This window comes from Mobula birostris, chromosome 20 (assembly GCF_030028105.1).
Source record: "Mobula birostris isolate sMobBir1 chromosome 20, sMobBir1.hap1, whole genome shotgun sequence".
Lineage (NCBI taxonomy): Eukaryota > Metazoa > Chordata > Chondrichthyes > Myliobatiformes > Myliobatidae > Mobula > Mobula birostris.
This window is the reverse complement of record NC_092389.1, coordinates 6,801,571-6,818,110: the sequence shown is the minus strand read 5'-3', so window position 1 is coordinate 6,818,110 and position 16,540 is coordinate 6,801,571. Positions and strand designations below refer to the sequence as shown.

The following is a 16,540-nucleotide window of genomic DNA, read 5'->3' as shown; positions in this document are numbered from 1 at the left end:
ATTTTTCAGGGTGTGCTTGTTACCATCAAGCCCAGTGTTTGGTGTCCATCCATGATTCACTCTTGGTGGTGATGAACCACCTATAACATATTGGCTTTCTGGGCCATTTTGTGAGGTGTTTAAAAGTCAGCCACATGAGGTGACCTTGGAAGCTCACAGATCAGATTGGGTCAGAATGGATTTCCTTTCCTGACATTTGTTATTGAATTAAATGGATTTTTTAGCCAGCTAGTAGTTCTTGCGTCCTTGCTACAATGTAGTTCTGTTTTCCAAATAATAAACTGAATTTAAATTCCACATTTGCTGCGGTGGGAACTCAGAAAGATCTCTAGCCTCAGGATTGCTAGTCTGGTTAATTAGCCATTGCAGGACCATCATTGTAAATCAATAAATGAAGCTTTAACTGAAGTTTTTCAGTGAGTTTCATCAGCCTCGATGCAAAATTTTGATTTGCAAACGGGTCATCCTAGAAATGAAGACATTTGCCTTTTGTTGGGTTAAGGTGCAAGAACCCCATTGCAACACAGACTGTGCTTCACAAGTCCTTCAGTGGTTCTTAGGCCTTTGGGGTGCCCTGGGGGTGTGAATGTCACCATATAAATGCAAGTTACTTCTTGAACAAGTTCACAAGCCTCCGTGTGCTAACACTTAGGTGGACTGTGCCAACAAGTCCATAAGAGCACCACCACCTCCAGCTTCCTCTTATCACATACTGTCCTAAGTTCTTGACACATCACTGTTCCTCTACTGTTGGATCACAATTCTGGAGTTCTTCCAGTTGGTACCTTCCCCAGTGGGTCTGTGATGCTTCAGGAAAGCTTCCTGCCTCAATCCTCAAAGGGATGGCCAGCAAATGCCAAGGATCCCACATGGAATTAAAGTGGAGATCCTGCATGTTTTTTGTTTAAAGAAAGACTTGTTAAATTTCCACACTATTTCTTAGTGAGAACTGCAGATTGATATGAACAGTACACATGAAAGTTTGCCACTCAGTGGGTATCTATTCCATCCATGAAACTGCTGGCCTGTATTGTGCAGTGATAGACCTTGTTGCAATAGAATGATTGGGGACAATTGTTTCTTGTTTTAACCTTTGTAATTTATTGTGTTACTCCACAGGTACTGACATGGCGGTCTTTTGCTTGCTTTGCGGGAAGCGTTTCCAGACACAGATTGCGCTGCAGCAGCACATGGAGGTGCATGCTGGTGTCCGCAGCTACATTTGCAGTGAATGTAACCGAACCTTCCCGAGCCACACAGCACTGAAACGCCACCTCCGGTCTCACACAGGTATGGAAGTTCCAATCCAACGTGCTGTTTGAGTACAGTGTAGAAACGATCTCTGGGCCCACGCTGACCATTGGCCGCTCACTTATACTGATCTTACATTAATTCCATGTTCTTTTATTTCCCCTACATTTCCATCAACTCTTCCCAGCTTCTGCCACTCACTTACATACTAGAGCCAATTTATCGTGGATAAATTAGTTAACCTACCAATCTGCAAGTCTTTGGGATGAAGCTGGAACACCTGGAGAAAGCCAATATGGTCAGATAGTCACGATTGAACCCAGGCCTATGGCAGTGTGAGGTTGTGCTTTACCAGCTGTACTGCCCTTGCTTCTGCTCCTTCCACAGGGACATTTCATGGCAAAGCCTGCCCCCCACCCCACCCCACCCACACACACAGAATGAGGTGTACCTGATAAAGGACTGCTGCCTTCACTAAAAAGGTCAAGTTTAATTGAGAAGTCAGTTGTGGTTTGGTAATGGAGAGCCAGAGGCTAACACATGAGAGACCAATTATAATATAAGTAGTTCCAGAAAAGGTTGACCTGAAAGGAAGACTAGAGAGTGTTTGTCAACATGGCTCGGTTGGAGGAAATCTCTTCTCCAAGTCAGAATTTCCACTCTCTAGTGGCCAATTCTAACCAAACCAATTGCCGCTGCTGACGACCCTACAGATTTGTTATACTTGTATAATGCGCCCTTGGCTCCAATAATGATTGTTCCAAAATTGAGGATACATATTTGATCCTTTCCTAGCAATTAGCAAACATACAATCTTGAAGTGATGAAAACTAACTGAAATTGAGTGGTTAACAAAAGATACAACACCTGTCAGCCCTAGCTACAAACTGCCATGAACAAAGCACAAGTACGTAGTTTATTCCCTTTGCTTTTACCACACCCCCACTCATGTGACCAGTTACCATAAGAAACACGCAACACTGAATACAGTGCAAATAGAGAATGGGTGCCTGGCTCCTACTCACTCCATTGCCTGACACTTGCAAAGTATCTGCTTAAAAGTCCCAGGAAACTACCTCAAAGAACAGCAGAGAACATTGCCTCATCCCCACTGGATACTTATCCTTCAACAAATACCTAAAAGTGGGGTTTCTGTCCATTGGGGAATTAGTAGTATTGCAGTTAGTACTGCTGCTTTGTAGATTCAGTGACCACGTTCAGTCCTGACCTGGTGCCTTGTGTTTGCTGAGGTTGCCAGTTCTCCCTTTGACTGCATGAGATTCCACTGAATAGTTCACTGCTCTCCCATGTCTCATTGGTTTTCCTCATATAGGCAATGCTCACTGTAAATTGCCCCATATTGCACATATGTAGCAATCGAATCAAAGATTAGCTGTATCTGTCACATACACTTTGAAACACACAGTGAAATGTGTCATTTGTATCAAATCAAATCAGCGACAATTGTGCTGGGGTCAGCCTGCAAGTGTCGCCGTGCTTCTGGCACCGACATAGAATGCCCACAACTCACTAACCCTAATCATGCGCCTCTGAAATGTGGGAGGGAACCCTCGTGATCAGGAGGAGAATGTACAAGCTCTGTACAGGCAGCAGTAGGAATCAAGCCCCAGTTTTATAGCTGACATCATGAAGTGATTGTGCTAACGTACCGCCCCACAGATGAACATGTAAGAGCGAATAAGAAAAGAGGGAATGGGTCTGCTGGGAACCAGCCTGAGCTACTGGGCTAATGGTCCCCCTGTGCAGAGCAATATGTATATAATCTTCCAGTTCTTTTGCAAGACTTTGTAGTGCACAATTTGGTTCCTGAGTTTCTAACAATGACATCTACTCTTCAGGCAGAGCATTTTAAGGCCCCTATGATCCTCTGTTGTTAAACAATGGTGTGCATTAAAGAGCAGGGATTTGTGGTAAATAAACAGCCCCTGAGTGGTTATTTATTTACCACAAATCTCACAATGTCATTAGACCCACTCACCATTGAATCATTTGTTTTCCATCTTATATTATGAAAGTCTTTACATGAAACAAGTAACATATGACAGAGGATAAGATGTGGGACTTTGTATCTTGTATAGACATAATTATAGGTCCAAAGCAGCTTGGAAATGAAATTCAGTTGCGGTGAAGCAAATCGACAACTGAACGTTGAATGAGTTCCCATCTGAAATGCTGATTGCAATTAAAGTGGCAATTAACTCAATAGAAATTTAATGTTTCAGTTAAAATAGAAGCAATTAATGCAATCGCTGCCAATTCACACAAAACCCCAAGATAGGTCCATTTTCACAGAGTGTGATCGAGTTTCCAATCATTTCACAGACTTCTATTTTGTCTTAAATGAGTTTACTTTGTTGGGAGGTGCATGGGGATAGGTCCTGTGGGCAGGCTCAAGGAACTGTAAGCCACTCTGCACTTCTTGCCAGTCAGAGCCTCTGCTTATTTAGAACATGAAGGCGGGTCTTCAGCCCAAGGGCAGCTGATCCTGGTTGATTACGTATGATATCCAAGCATGTTGTTTCACATTTCCCATCTTCTTACCCACAGGTGTTCTTTACAAATGGCTGTTGGTAACTGAACACTAGAGTGAAATTAAACCAGAGGCAACGTGTCTATATCTAGAAAGGCGGTTCCAGAAAGCTCAAAATGAGAGCAGTTATTTGCTTGACACAACAGCACAGATGTAATATTAATGACCCAAATTGTTAATGTGTTGAAGTCAAGAGCAATCATTCTGGTTACTCCTTCAAGCAGTTGTTTGCCAGCACAGTGAATCTTTGCAACAATTCCAGTAGTCTCTTGACTTCTTCTTTTATGTGCTTTAGAACATGAACCGAGGAGAGATATAGGATCGTCAGTTGTCTTGCCCGTCTCTTGTGTGTTGCACCCTCCCTCAGCACAGCTCCAAAGCATGTCACTACCTTCCTATACATTTGCTACATCTGATAATCCATTATTCAACCATTGCTCACAGAAGTTCAGTGGAAAATGTACTACAATACTGTGTAATAACTTTTTTTTTAAAGAAGTGAGTTAAAAGTATGTTGGTTTAATAAATGAAATAATATTTACCAGTTTGGAAAGTTGGTACCAAAGTCTACTGAGTGCCTTGTGAGAGTCGTATTGCATGGAAGTCCTTCGGCCCAACTTGTCCATGCTGACCATGGTGCCCACTAAGCTAGTTCCATTTGTCCACGTTTGGCACATATCCCTCTAAACCCCTCCTAACTGTGTACTTATCCAAATGTTTTTAAAAAGTTGTTATTGTACTTGCCTCACCCATTTCCTCTGACAGTTCGTTCCATATACGTACCGCCCCCTGCATGAAGAAGTTCCTCCTCAGGTTCCTTTTCAGCCGTTCACCTCTTACTTTTAGTTCCCGTTTTCTGACAAAAAGACTGTGTGTGTTTAGCCCATCTATACCCCTCATGAGTTTATACACCCCAAAGAGGTCACCCTTCAACATCCTACATTCCAGGGAATCAAGTCCTGGCCTGCCCAACCTCTCCCTATTACTCAGGCCCCTGTGGCCTGGTAGCGTGCTCATAAACCTATTCTGTACTCTTTCCTATAACGGGGATCAGGACTGTACACAATACTGCAAACGCGGAGTTACTGAGTTTAGCATCAAAGCAGGGTCTATGGTGGACTAAAGGAAATCGGGGTGAAACAGCTGCAGTGGGAGGAGTGCAGTAGTCTTGCATGGGACAGAGGCACAGTTACCAGAACAGGTTCAATCCTGACCTCCAGGCTGCACATTTACAGTTATCATGTTTTCCTTGTCCATCGTCCTATTCTTTGGGAGCTGCGGTCTTTTTCCCCACATCCCAAGGATGCACAGGTTAGGAGGTTTATTGACCACTATAAGTTAAACTACTAGTGTATGATTGAGCAGTAGAATCTGGGAGAAGTTGTTGGGAATGTGAGAATAGCTAAGGATGAGTGGAGGTGGCTGTCACAGACTCAGTGGGCTGAATGGTATGCTTCCCTGCTGCATCTCTCTCTGACTCTTCAGAGTGCGTCTTCATTAAAAAGCTAACTGATTCCTTCTAGTGCAGTTTCGCTTACGAACTTGAGACACCTGCAGGAGTTGTAAATATTCTCCAGCAAAATAATGAACATTCTGTCCATGTTCTTTACAATGCTGCAATTACAATAGATGAGCAGTTACACAGCCTGACGTCCTCTCGAAAACCACCCTTGCGGAATGAAAGACTCTGCATTACTTCTAAATATCTACTCGTGCTGTTTTCCTGAACTTGGCATCTGTCAAAGACACTTTGACTTTGGCAACATGTTTACATCATCACTGACTTTTGTGCACATTGTGAATCTAGTTGAATTTTCTCTCTCTGGGCTGTAATCTTGGCATTCACTTAAATGATTGATGCTTTGAGTTCCTGAGTGTTGTTGGAGCTGCACGCATCCAGGGGAACATCAATAAACTCCTGCGTTGTGCTTTATTAATAGTGGAAAAGCTCTGGGGAATAGGGAGATGATTCAGTCCTTGGAGAATACCTGCTTCTGACCCACTGTAGTAACTACCATGTTTGTGTCATGTTCAGTTAATTTTCTGTTCCGTTTCATTCAATTCTCTCTTTTAAAGTTTCTATCAGTCTGCTTTCTTTATCCTTCAATGCAGTGCGCTTCAGCGTAGTGGTTAGCACAACACTTTACAGTACCAGTGACTGGGGCTGAATTCCCGCTGCTGCATGTAAGGAGTTTGTACATTCTTCCGGTGACAACCCCTGGGTTTCCTCCGGGTGTTCCGGTTTCCTGTCACATTCCAAAGATGTACAGGCTGGTAGGTTAACTGGTCAATGTAAGAAATTGTCCCGTGATTAGGCCATGGTTAAATTGGGGGTTCCTGGGCAGTGCGGCTCGAAGGGCTGACTTCACGCTGTATCTCAATAAATTAATAAGTAGTTACAACGTGCTATCCAATATTCTCCATTGCAAAAACTACATGGTAGTTTAGTGCTACTACAGCATCAGCAACCTAGGTTTCAATCCCACCGCTGTCTGTAAAGAGCGTTCTCCCCATGACTGCGTGAGCTTCCACCCACATTCCAAAGACATATAGGTTAATTAGTCACATGGGTGTAATTGGGCAGCGCACACCGATGGACCTGTTGCTGTGCCGTATCTCCAGACATCCCACCCTGCAAAAACTGATTTCAGGGAGGTAGCACCATCAATTTGCAGGAGACTCCCGGGAGAGGTGGGATGTCTGCAATAGAGTAGCTCCTTAGCAGCTGGCCAGCTAGTTTAAATAACGTTAGCTATGCTGATGAACGAATGACACCTGTTAAACTCACTCAACATATCTTTTACAGTCTTAACCCACCACGGGCAATAGAAAAGTCACTGTTGCAAACAGTGCAGCGAGCAACACTGTCATTATTTTTGACCCCTATTAAGCAGGGGTACACTTTAGTGTAGTCTGGGGTGACGTATGTTTTATATTTTCTTTTTTTTTGGAACACTCTGCCATCGCGTGTGCGCACTCTCTCTCTCCCGTGGTCTCTCTCACGTGCGCTCTCGCTTGCTTTCTCTCTCACACGCTTTTGCGCTCTCTCGCTTGCTTTTGTGCTCTCTCGCTTGCTTTCGCGCTCTCTCGCTCTCGCTTGCTCTTGCGCTCTCTCTTTCGCTCACGCGCTCTCTCGCTTGCTTTCTCTCGCTCGCTCTCAAAAAAATTGATTTCCGTGATATTGTATATAATTTGCGGGCATCAGGGAGCCACTATTCAAATGTGGGAGATTCCCGGAACTTCCGGGAGAGGTGGGATGTCTGTATCTCTAAATAAGATAAATAAAAAGCATTCAGAATTTGTGCTAAGTATTGAACGATGAACTTGTCCATTGCAAGCGAGCTTCATACAGTATATTCCAGTGGATATTGTGGTCCACGAACACTTTAACACCAAGCTAGTGCTGGGGTTTTAATTTAACAGAAATCAATCTTGATTTACCTGGAATATTGTGAGCAACTTGTTAGAAGATACTGAAACAGCATTGATTGATTCAGAAATACTGGATTTGATGGAAATTTGATTAACTTGGAATGAGTCCAATTGAATCATTTGGAGTTTTTTGGTCATTAGGACCGTTGCAATAAATGACTAAGCCATTATGATGTGACACTACTCCCACTCCTCCCTGCCCCCCCCCTTCAAATTTCCACATTCTAAGTGATGGGTTCCTTCATATCAGAATCAGGTTTATTATCACTGATATATGTTCTGAAATTTTTTGTTTTGTGGCAGCGGTGCAGTGCAAGACATGCAAATATTACTATATTACAAAAAATAAATAGTGTGCAAGAGGAATGGTGAAGGAGTGTTGGCTCATTGTCCATTCAGAAATCTGATGGTGGAGGGGAAGAAGCCATTCCTAAAATGTTGAGTGTGTGCCTTCAGGCTCCTGTACCTCCTCCCTCATGGTAATAATGAGAAGAGGGAATGTCCTGGATGGTGAGGGTCTTTCTTGAAGGATACCGCCTTTTGAAAATGAACTAGATTTCACCGAGAATTTGTGAATCTGAACATTTTATTTCCATTTATGCAGGATATAGTTAATTATTCTTAGAACTGCCATCCAATCTCTTGTACTTGAAACCAAATTTTATTTGGTCATCCATGATCAATGGACCAGTGATGAGGAAAAGCTGCCCATTGTGTCAGATGGGGAGGCCTCATGAACATCCAACATTTGCAGCCCAGTGAAGGTTCTCAACCCAAAATGTTAATTGCCCATTACCCTCCACAGATGCCTGACCTGCTGAGTTCCTCTAGCATATTGTTGTTACTCTAATTTCTAGCATCTGCAGTTTCTTCTAGCATTTTCCACTGTAAATAGGTTTGGGGATGAAGACTAAACACTAGACTATACACATACTAATACACTAATAATGGGGATTTATTCTTCCACATCCATGTTGCTACACTTCTACCTTCACTCCATCTGCCTTCTCCTCAATAATGTAGGCCAACTGCATATCATTCAAATGAGTTGTTTGCCATACTGTTCTTTTGAGTCACTCTCACCCTAATGTGTAACACAGCTGCTTAGAACTGATCAAATGGCAGCCAGTGGCCATATCCAAAGAAAACCATCCTAAATGGCCTCAAGTGAGGGAGTACGTTCAGCGTCTTCAGGCAGATGGGATATGGCAGTTAAGGTTCTACCAGTGAGATTTTGAATGAGATTGTATAATGGCAGGAAATCAACCCATGGTCTCTCCAAGACTAGAATAACTTGTTGCTTCATGAAATAAAAAGTGGCAGGTTTGCATATGCATTCTCACTGGTGTTTGCACATTTGGGGTGTAGAGAAATGGATCCAGCCAAAGGACGGTGGCCCTCATGCCTTGGTGCTGGGATGAAGCTTTCTCCCTGTGCCTGAGTTTAGGGCTGTGTGGTGCTTGATACTCTCTGCCTATAGGAACTGACTGTGCAGACCTGCCCAGACACTCGGCATTGAGGGATCCTATTGCACAGTTGCATAGTGGTTAGCGCAATTGCTTTAAAGAGCCAGCAATCACCGTCAGGGTTAATTGCCTGCCACTGTCTGTAAGAAATTTGTACATTCTTCCCATGTCCGTGTGGGTTTCCCCTCACGTTCAAAGGGTTAGTGACTTGTAGGCATGCTATGTTGGCGCTGGAAGCCCGGTGATGCATGCGGGCTGCCCAGCACAAATCCTCCGACTGTGTTGGTTTTTGACACAAACAATGCATTTCGGTGAATTTTTCTATGTAAATGTGATGCATCTAATCTTGAAACTTTAAACCTTCAGCTTTGTGACTGTTGTGTTTTACTGCTAGTAGGTTGTTGCTGAAACCTCAGCAACAGTTGCAGCAGGTAACATACAGGAGCTGCTCTCTGGATGGTCAGTGGGAAGGGGGATACTAGTTGATACACTTGATGTTGAGCTCGTTCACCAGCACTTGGACATAACTGTCTGCCAGATATCAGATTTTTTTCCTCAAGCCTTCAGTCACACTTAGGCCTTGGATTGACTGTTGCCTAGCAACAGCACAGTACTATTTTTCTCAAAAGGGGCAACAGTCTTTTTTATAAACCCTTTTCCCAAATGAAAGTGTATGACAAAAAAAGTGAATATTTTGTATTTATTTTCATAAAATTTGCTCGTTCTTCACCCACTTATTCAGTATCTGTTCTGGATCACATTCAGAGAGTAACAGTAAACCGGTCCCTCTGGCAGTCATCAGATGTCGCAGAGATCAATCTCTTGCTTGAAAACGCACGTGAATTAAAAAGGAGAAGTATTCCATATGGGACAAGCAGGAACAATGTATAATTTCTGCCCTATGCTCAATGGTTTCACAGTCAATGAATTCCTGTTAAAGTGGAGATCCTGCTTTGTAGGTGAACCTGATAGTCTATTGAGTAAGACGATAAGATACAGAAGCAAAATTAGGCCATTTGACCTATTGAGTTTGTTCCGCCTTTTCATCATGGTGATCCATTTCCCTCTCAGCCCCAATCTCCTGCCTTCTCCCCTTTTCATGTCCTGACTAATCCAAGAATCTATCAACTTCTTCCTTAAATATAACCGGTGACTTGGCCTCCACAGCCATCTGTGCCAATGAATTCCACAGATTCATCATCCTCTGACTAAAGAAATTCCTCCTCATCACCATTCTAAAATGGTGCCCCTCTATCCTGAGGCTGTATCTCAGACTCCCCCACCGGAGGGAACATCCACTCCACATTCGCCCTATTGAGGCCTTTCACCATTTGATGGGTTTCGATGAGGTCACCACTCATTCTCCTGAACTTCAGTGAATACAGGCCCAGAGCCTTCAAACACTCCTCATATGACAAGCCATTCAATCCCAGAATCATTCTTGCAGAGCTCATCTGAACCCTCTTCAATGACAGCACATCCTTTCTTCGATAAAGGGCCTAAAACTGCTCACAATACTCCCAAGTGAAGCCCCACCAGTGCTTTATAACTTAACATCTGACCAACAACAAACGAGAGGAATAACTGGTTCACAACACTGATGGAGGCTATTTGGCCCATGAAGCCCGTGTGTAAGCCCTTGATACACATTTTCTATGTATCGAATTCCCTTGCACTTGGGTAAACTTGTAAACTTTTCCATGCCATCGATTTTATTTTGTATCTTCTAATGAACCTCATTCCCTGACTTCCCATGTCAATGCAGTCTAAATCATTAACACAAGAGATTCTGCAGACGCTGGAAATTCAGAGCAACACATAAGTTGCTGGAAGAACTTAGTGGGTCAGGCAGCATCTCATGGAAAGGAATAAGGAGTGGATATTTCCGGTTGAGACCCTTCTGAAGAAGTCTCGGCCCAAGATGTTGGCTCTTTATTCCTTTCCATAGATACTGCCTGGCCACTTGAGTTCCTCCAGCTTTGTGTGTGTGTGTGTGTGTGTGTGTGTGTGTGTGTGTGTTATTCAGTTAAAATTGTTGAAGCTCAGTGCATCTATGTGTATAAATAAAAGAATGGTGTGCTATTTATTCCTCGTTATTGGGCTTACTGACACTAGCACAGATAAGATATGTTTGCTGGTGTTAGTTGAAGAATGCCAGAATATTGGGGGAAGTCCATCTGTTCTTTGAAAAAAGCTGTTGGCTGTTTATATGCACTTAACCAGATAGAAAGCTTGCTTTGGATTCACATCAGACTCGAAGTGTAATTTTGCCTGAGAAATGTCCTTGTTTAAGCCCAGGGCTATGCAACTATCCTAGGGCTTTAGTCCAACCACTGAGCCAAAGTTGTTGCTGTCAAGAAAGGGGGACGGGGCTGGGGTGGGGTGTTGTATACGTTTGCTCTGACTTTGGACGAAGAGCTTCCCAGTTCAATCTGCAGTCTTTGTGGGGTTAACCAATATTAATTTGGGTGAGAATCAACCAGTACTCAGCACAGCCAGGGATGAGGGATTCCTGCTACAAAGCGAAAGTGGAGAAGCTAGCATTGTTCTCCATAGATCTGGTGATGACAGGGTGCAGAGAGGAAGTCTGTGTCCATCGATTCAAGAAACAGGGCATAGATTTTACGTTTTAAGAGAAAGGTAAGAGGGATATAAGGAAAACCTTCACTATTCAAAGAATTTATTTGTTAAAACTCAATATCTGAGGGGTGGTGAATTATCAAGGCAAAAAGGAATTGGTGAGGTACTTGATGGAGAATAACCTGTAGGGTTGTGGGAAAGAGTGTGGAGTTTGCATGTGTTCCCTGGGACCGTATGGATTTATTCTGGGTACTCCTGCTTCTCCCCCCCCCCCCCCCACCAGAAAGGGGTGCAGGTTGGTCAGCCATAAGACATAGAAGCAGAATTAGGCCATTCTGCCCATTGAGTCTGCACTATTCTATCATGGCTGTTTTAACCCCATTCTCTGCCTTCTCGTAACCTTTAACACCCTGACTAATCAAGAACTTATTAGCCTTTGCTTTAAGTATACCCACCGACTTGGCTGTAAGCTGTTTGTGGCAATTCCACAGATTCACCACCCTGGATTAGCTGGCCACTCTAAAATTGCCCTGAATCTTTAGGTGAGTGGTAGAACCTAGAAGGAATCGATGAGGTGGGAAAAATAAAAACAGGTTTAATGCAGATGGGTGCTTGATGGTTAGTGCACACCCAGTGGGCCGAAGGGCCAGTTTCTGAAGACCCTGTGACAATGTGAACTTTAGCAATAGGTAGAAAATCCTATGACATTTTCAGGAACTATGTTTGATAGCTTGCACAAATCTAGATTGAATATGGCTTTAATTTCATTTTCAGTCAAATCTATTTTAAAGGAGTGAAGTGTGCGGGGGGGGAGGGCTGTAGATGAGGGTGGAGAAGGTACAAAGAACAGTTGACAGTATGAATCAGGGAAAGAGCAATTTATGCAAAGCCACAAGAACAGCTTGACATCAATGCAATGGAGAGTGTAGGGTCACCGCTGATGGTTTAAAACCCTAGCTGCTAAGTAATGCGTTGACATGTAGAGAACGTTACATGCCCAGCAGCCTTGCACCATCTGCTAGAATGTGCAGGGTACAAAAAAGAGCCCACATCTGCTCAGTGCGTTTCACTTAATTATACTTGCACCGTTTAGAGGGGTGAATATAGTGCCATTATTAGCAGAGACATAAACAAAAGCACAAGCTATTTCAGTCAGGAAAAAAATTGCACCAATGGTCAACAGCAGCTGATTGCTAGATCATCTTTTAGCAGCCCTTGCGAATAGTTTTGACTGAAGAGACTTTTCAATAAATGTTGACAAGGAAAGATTGTTACTGTTACCCCTGTCAGAAGTATGATGTCATTCTTCTGTTGTGTATGTAGTTTCGTAGCCTCCCTCACTTCATACTCTGATCAGAATCAGGTTTAATATCACTGGCATATGTTGTGAAATCTGTTGTTTTGTGGCAGCAGTACATTGCAGTACATAATAATAAAAAACTACAAATTACAATGAGAAAAAAAATGTAAGTAGTGCAAAAAGAAAGCAAAAAAAAACAAGAAATAGTGTGGTAGTGCACATGGAAGGCTTCCCAATATAGTACCAAACTGTTTAATGTCTCCTTGATGCAGTCTTAAAGGAAGTGAGGGTCTTAAAGGACAGTGAGAGATTAAGATAATACTCAAAAGAGACGTTCATCTCATTGCATCTCGTATCTAAATGTTCAGCGAGAGCTTAAGGCATTAGATATTCTTTATTTGGCTACATCAGGAATTAGGACCCTACGTTCTAAATATCTCCCTCAGAGTTCAAAGTAAATTTATTAATAAAGTATATACAATATATGTTACCATATACTACAATTTCTTTGTTCTAATTGGAAATAAACTCTAAATAAGTTCCTATCTCAAAGGCTTGGATGCCCCGTGCTTTATTGCAGGACTGAACATTTGATAGAGAGAATAACAAAGTTAGTCAGCTTCAGTGACCATACATTGGCTGTAATTTACCATCACTGCAAGGCTTGTGTGTGTCCAGGACAAAGAAGCCGGCAGAAAAAATCATTGAAGACACTTCCTACCCTGCAGACTGCCTTTTCCAAAATCTCCCATTTGGAAAGCAGTATAGGGCTAATAAAACAAAACCTTCATGCCACCTTAAAAGTTTCTTCCCCCAGGCAGTTAATCTGATCAGCCATTCTGGTTAGCCTCCCCACCTCTCTCTATTTATTACCCAAGTTACTGCACTGTAAACACTTTTAAACTACATTTAAAAACTAATTGTTTATTCTTTATAATTGTTGAATGTTGGTGTTTTTTTTTGTTGTATATCATGCTGACACATCACCGTAATTTCCTAATGCCGTGGATTCTGGTTAATTGGGTCATCCGCTGATCAGGGCAGCCGCTTATTTGGGACAACTCTTAAAGAACAAAAACTAAGTCAAGAAGATAAACATGATTCTCTTTGTTGATTTGAGATATTATGCCACTTAATTGGGGCAGGAGACTGTTGTCAAACAGTTTCTAACTAGGGTCAATTGCATGCACTTGCATGGCCATTAAACACTACACCATGCTTAGAGTCTCAGCGAAACGGTCTCCCAGTCTGCGTTGGGTCTCGAGACATTTTGGATCTACCCCCCCCCCCTCCCCCTCCCACTTTCAAATCTCTTACTAGCTCTTCCTTCAGTTAGTCCTGACAAAGGGTCTCGGCCCGAAACGTCGACTGTACCTCTTCCTAGAGATGCTGCCTGGCCTGCTGCGTTCACCAGCAACTTTTATGTGTGCTGCTTGAAATTCCAGTGTCTGCAGATGTCCTTGTGTTTGAGTTTTTAGATGGTGTCTGTTGCATGTCTTTTTTTTTAAAAAGAAAAACAGCAATTCTTGTTACTGATAGTTGGTGAGAAATAACCAGTAAGACTATCCAGAACTATTTTGCTCATCGCGGTTTCAAGCATTCAGGTTTGAAGATACAGGGAATTGCTGAGAGTGAAAATGAAACAACCTCACTACTTCAAGTTCGGAACTATGAAGAATATGAAGGTTTGGACAATCGTCTTGAATGTTACAATGAAAATTAAGATTTAGAGGATGCAATTGAATGGTCTGCCTTCATACAACCTTAAATGTTGTATGAAGGCAGTCCATTATTTACACTATGCTGATTTTGTTCATATACAGTCAATGAAAAGAGCATGGCAGATGAATTCCTCCATCGATAACTATTAGGAACTAATGCACAGTTTTATAGCACTGTAACGATGGTAGTGTTCTAACTTATTCTGGATTTCTTTTAAATACTCAGTTTAATGGTATATTGTCTTTTTTATATACCTTTTAACTATTTCCAAGAAATTTCAGCTAATTGTGGCAGCTGCTTAACTGGGCCAAAATGTACTGGTCCCGAAAGGTCCCAATTAACTGGAATCCACTATACATGTAATTGTATATGGTGAATAAAGTTGGTCCTTGATCAGACCCTCACCTTTTAAATCTGCATCTTGCTCCCATCACCCTGTATAAAACTGAAAAGTACCTCCACTCTTTCCCAGTACTGAGATGACGCAGCATTCAATAAGCGTGCTGTAATGATCTATTGGCTTAATGAGTCAATCAGAGTGAAGGATTGAGGCGTGTCTTGCTATTGCACAACCAACAAATTATTGTTAAAATTTAGCTTCTTTATCTAAGCATGCCTTTGATTTTTCTCTCCTTGGAGAAGCTGAAAAAATATCAGATAAAGTCACTTTTACTTTCAAGATTAATTCCAGGGACGAGGTCATCCCTGATCATGCTGGCAGTGTTGGCCATCTTGCTTAAGGAAGTGTTAAGAGAGTTCTCTTGTGAAGTCTTACCATGTGAATTTCAAGTGCAATATCATGCTTACTCCTAAAGTTGGCCATGAATAAGAACATTATTACGATAAGGTATGTTTTAATTATTTTGATTGTTTCGGGAAATATTGCAATGGGGCAGAACGATGTCGAATTACAGTCTGCAGTAAGGCTGATCAACACCTCCACCCACTAACTCCACCACTACTTTACTATTTCCCATCAGTCACCTGTTGTACAGCCTAGCATCACATTATGGACAGACAATCAATCTATGCATATAAGCTATTTTATGTATTTATATTTATTGTGTTTTTTTTGTGCTGCATCAGATCTGGAGTAACAATTATTTTGTTCTCCTTTACAATTGTGTACTGGAAAATGACATTAAGCAATCTTGAATTTTGCGTGGAACTACCCCTGCTTATCTGCCGTGCTGTCAAGCACCGTGTGGAAGTGATCAAATTCACTTGTAAATGTGAGAGAAACAGTGTTCACACTTCAGATCTCAGACTATTCATTCTGATAAAGGATCCCCACTGTGAAATGTTGAACTGTTTCACATCTGAAAGATGCTGAGTGTTTCCAGCAATTTTCTGTTCTTTTTGTCTCAGTTTTTCAACATCTTTGGTTTTTATTTCCATATCCCTTTTAAAAGCTGTTATGGATTCAAAGTTAGAGTTGAATTTAATGCCCTAGGTGCAAGTAGGGCGAGACATAGTGGTCAGCATGACACTGTTGCAACATAGGAGCTTGTGTTCTCCTGGGGCTGCTTGGGTTTCTTCCGGGTGCTCGGCTTTCTTCCCATATTTTGAAGATGTATGGGTTAGGGTTAGTACGTTGTGAATATGCTATGTTGGCAAAGCAAGCATGTTGACATTTGCAGGCTACCCCCCCAGCATATCGTCGGACTGCATTGGTCATTGACGCAAAATGTTTCAATATACATGTACCAAATAAAGCTAATAAAAAGAAAGAGAAGTACATCTATGCTGTTAAAACCTTGCTGCATCACCACAGGCACATAGCATCATAGAAGCAGCATTGACCAGAAAACCATAAATTAAATATAAATTCGTATTAAATGTAGATTCAGTTTCCATAGATGTTTGTCTTTGCATTAATACCTTCCCAGCTTCTGTACTAACAGCTCTCTCCATATGTCAGGAACAATTGTACTAATTGTTCCCTTTCTTCTGTAAGATTTCAAAGACGTTCCATGAACCCGTGCATCAAAACAGAAGGCTGTAAATGATGCAGCCATCACTGAAACACTGTATTGGTGTCTGCTGCACATACAGAATATTAAAGAGCTAGTGATGAGCAAGATGAAAGTGGCACTTCTAGTTTAAAGGTAGTGAGAATGTTACAAAGAATCAGGTACACCTAATCCTTTTAACCCAGGTTCATGGAGCAACACATGGCAGGCTTTAAATAAGAAGACTGATAAGATAAACCACAAGGAAACTACAAATAGGATTTAT

The 16,540-nt window shown here is 42.1% G+C and overlaps 1 protein-coding gene across 2 annotated transcripts in view; it reads left to right on the top strand.

Annotated features, from left to right (window-relative positions):
- The window catches only part of zbtb16a (zinc finger and BTB domain containing 16a), a 276,018-nt gene that overhangs the window by 240,469 nt on the left and 19,009 nt on the right, over positions 1–16,540 (top strand). For both annotated transcript variants that reach the window (XM_072283921.1, XM_072283922.1), the window contains exon 5: positions 1,120–1,290. In XM_072283921.1, coding sequence (XP_072140022.1) covers positions 1,120–1,290 — 171 coding nt within the window. The remainder of the gene's footprint in view (positions 1–1,119; positions 1,291–16,540) is intronic.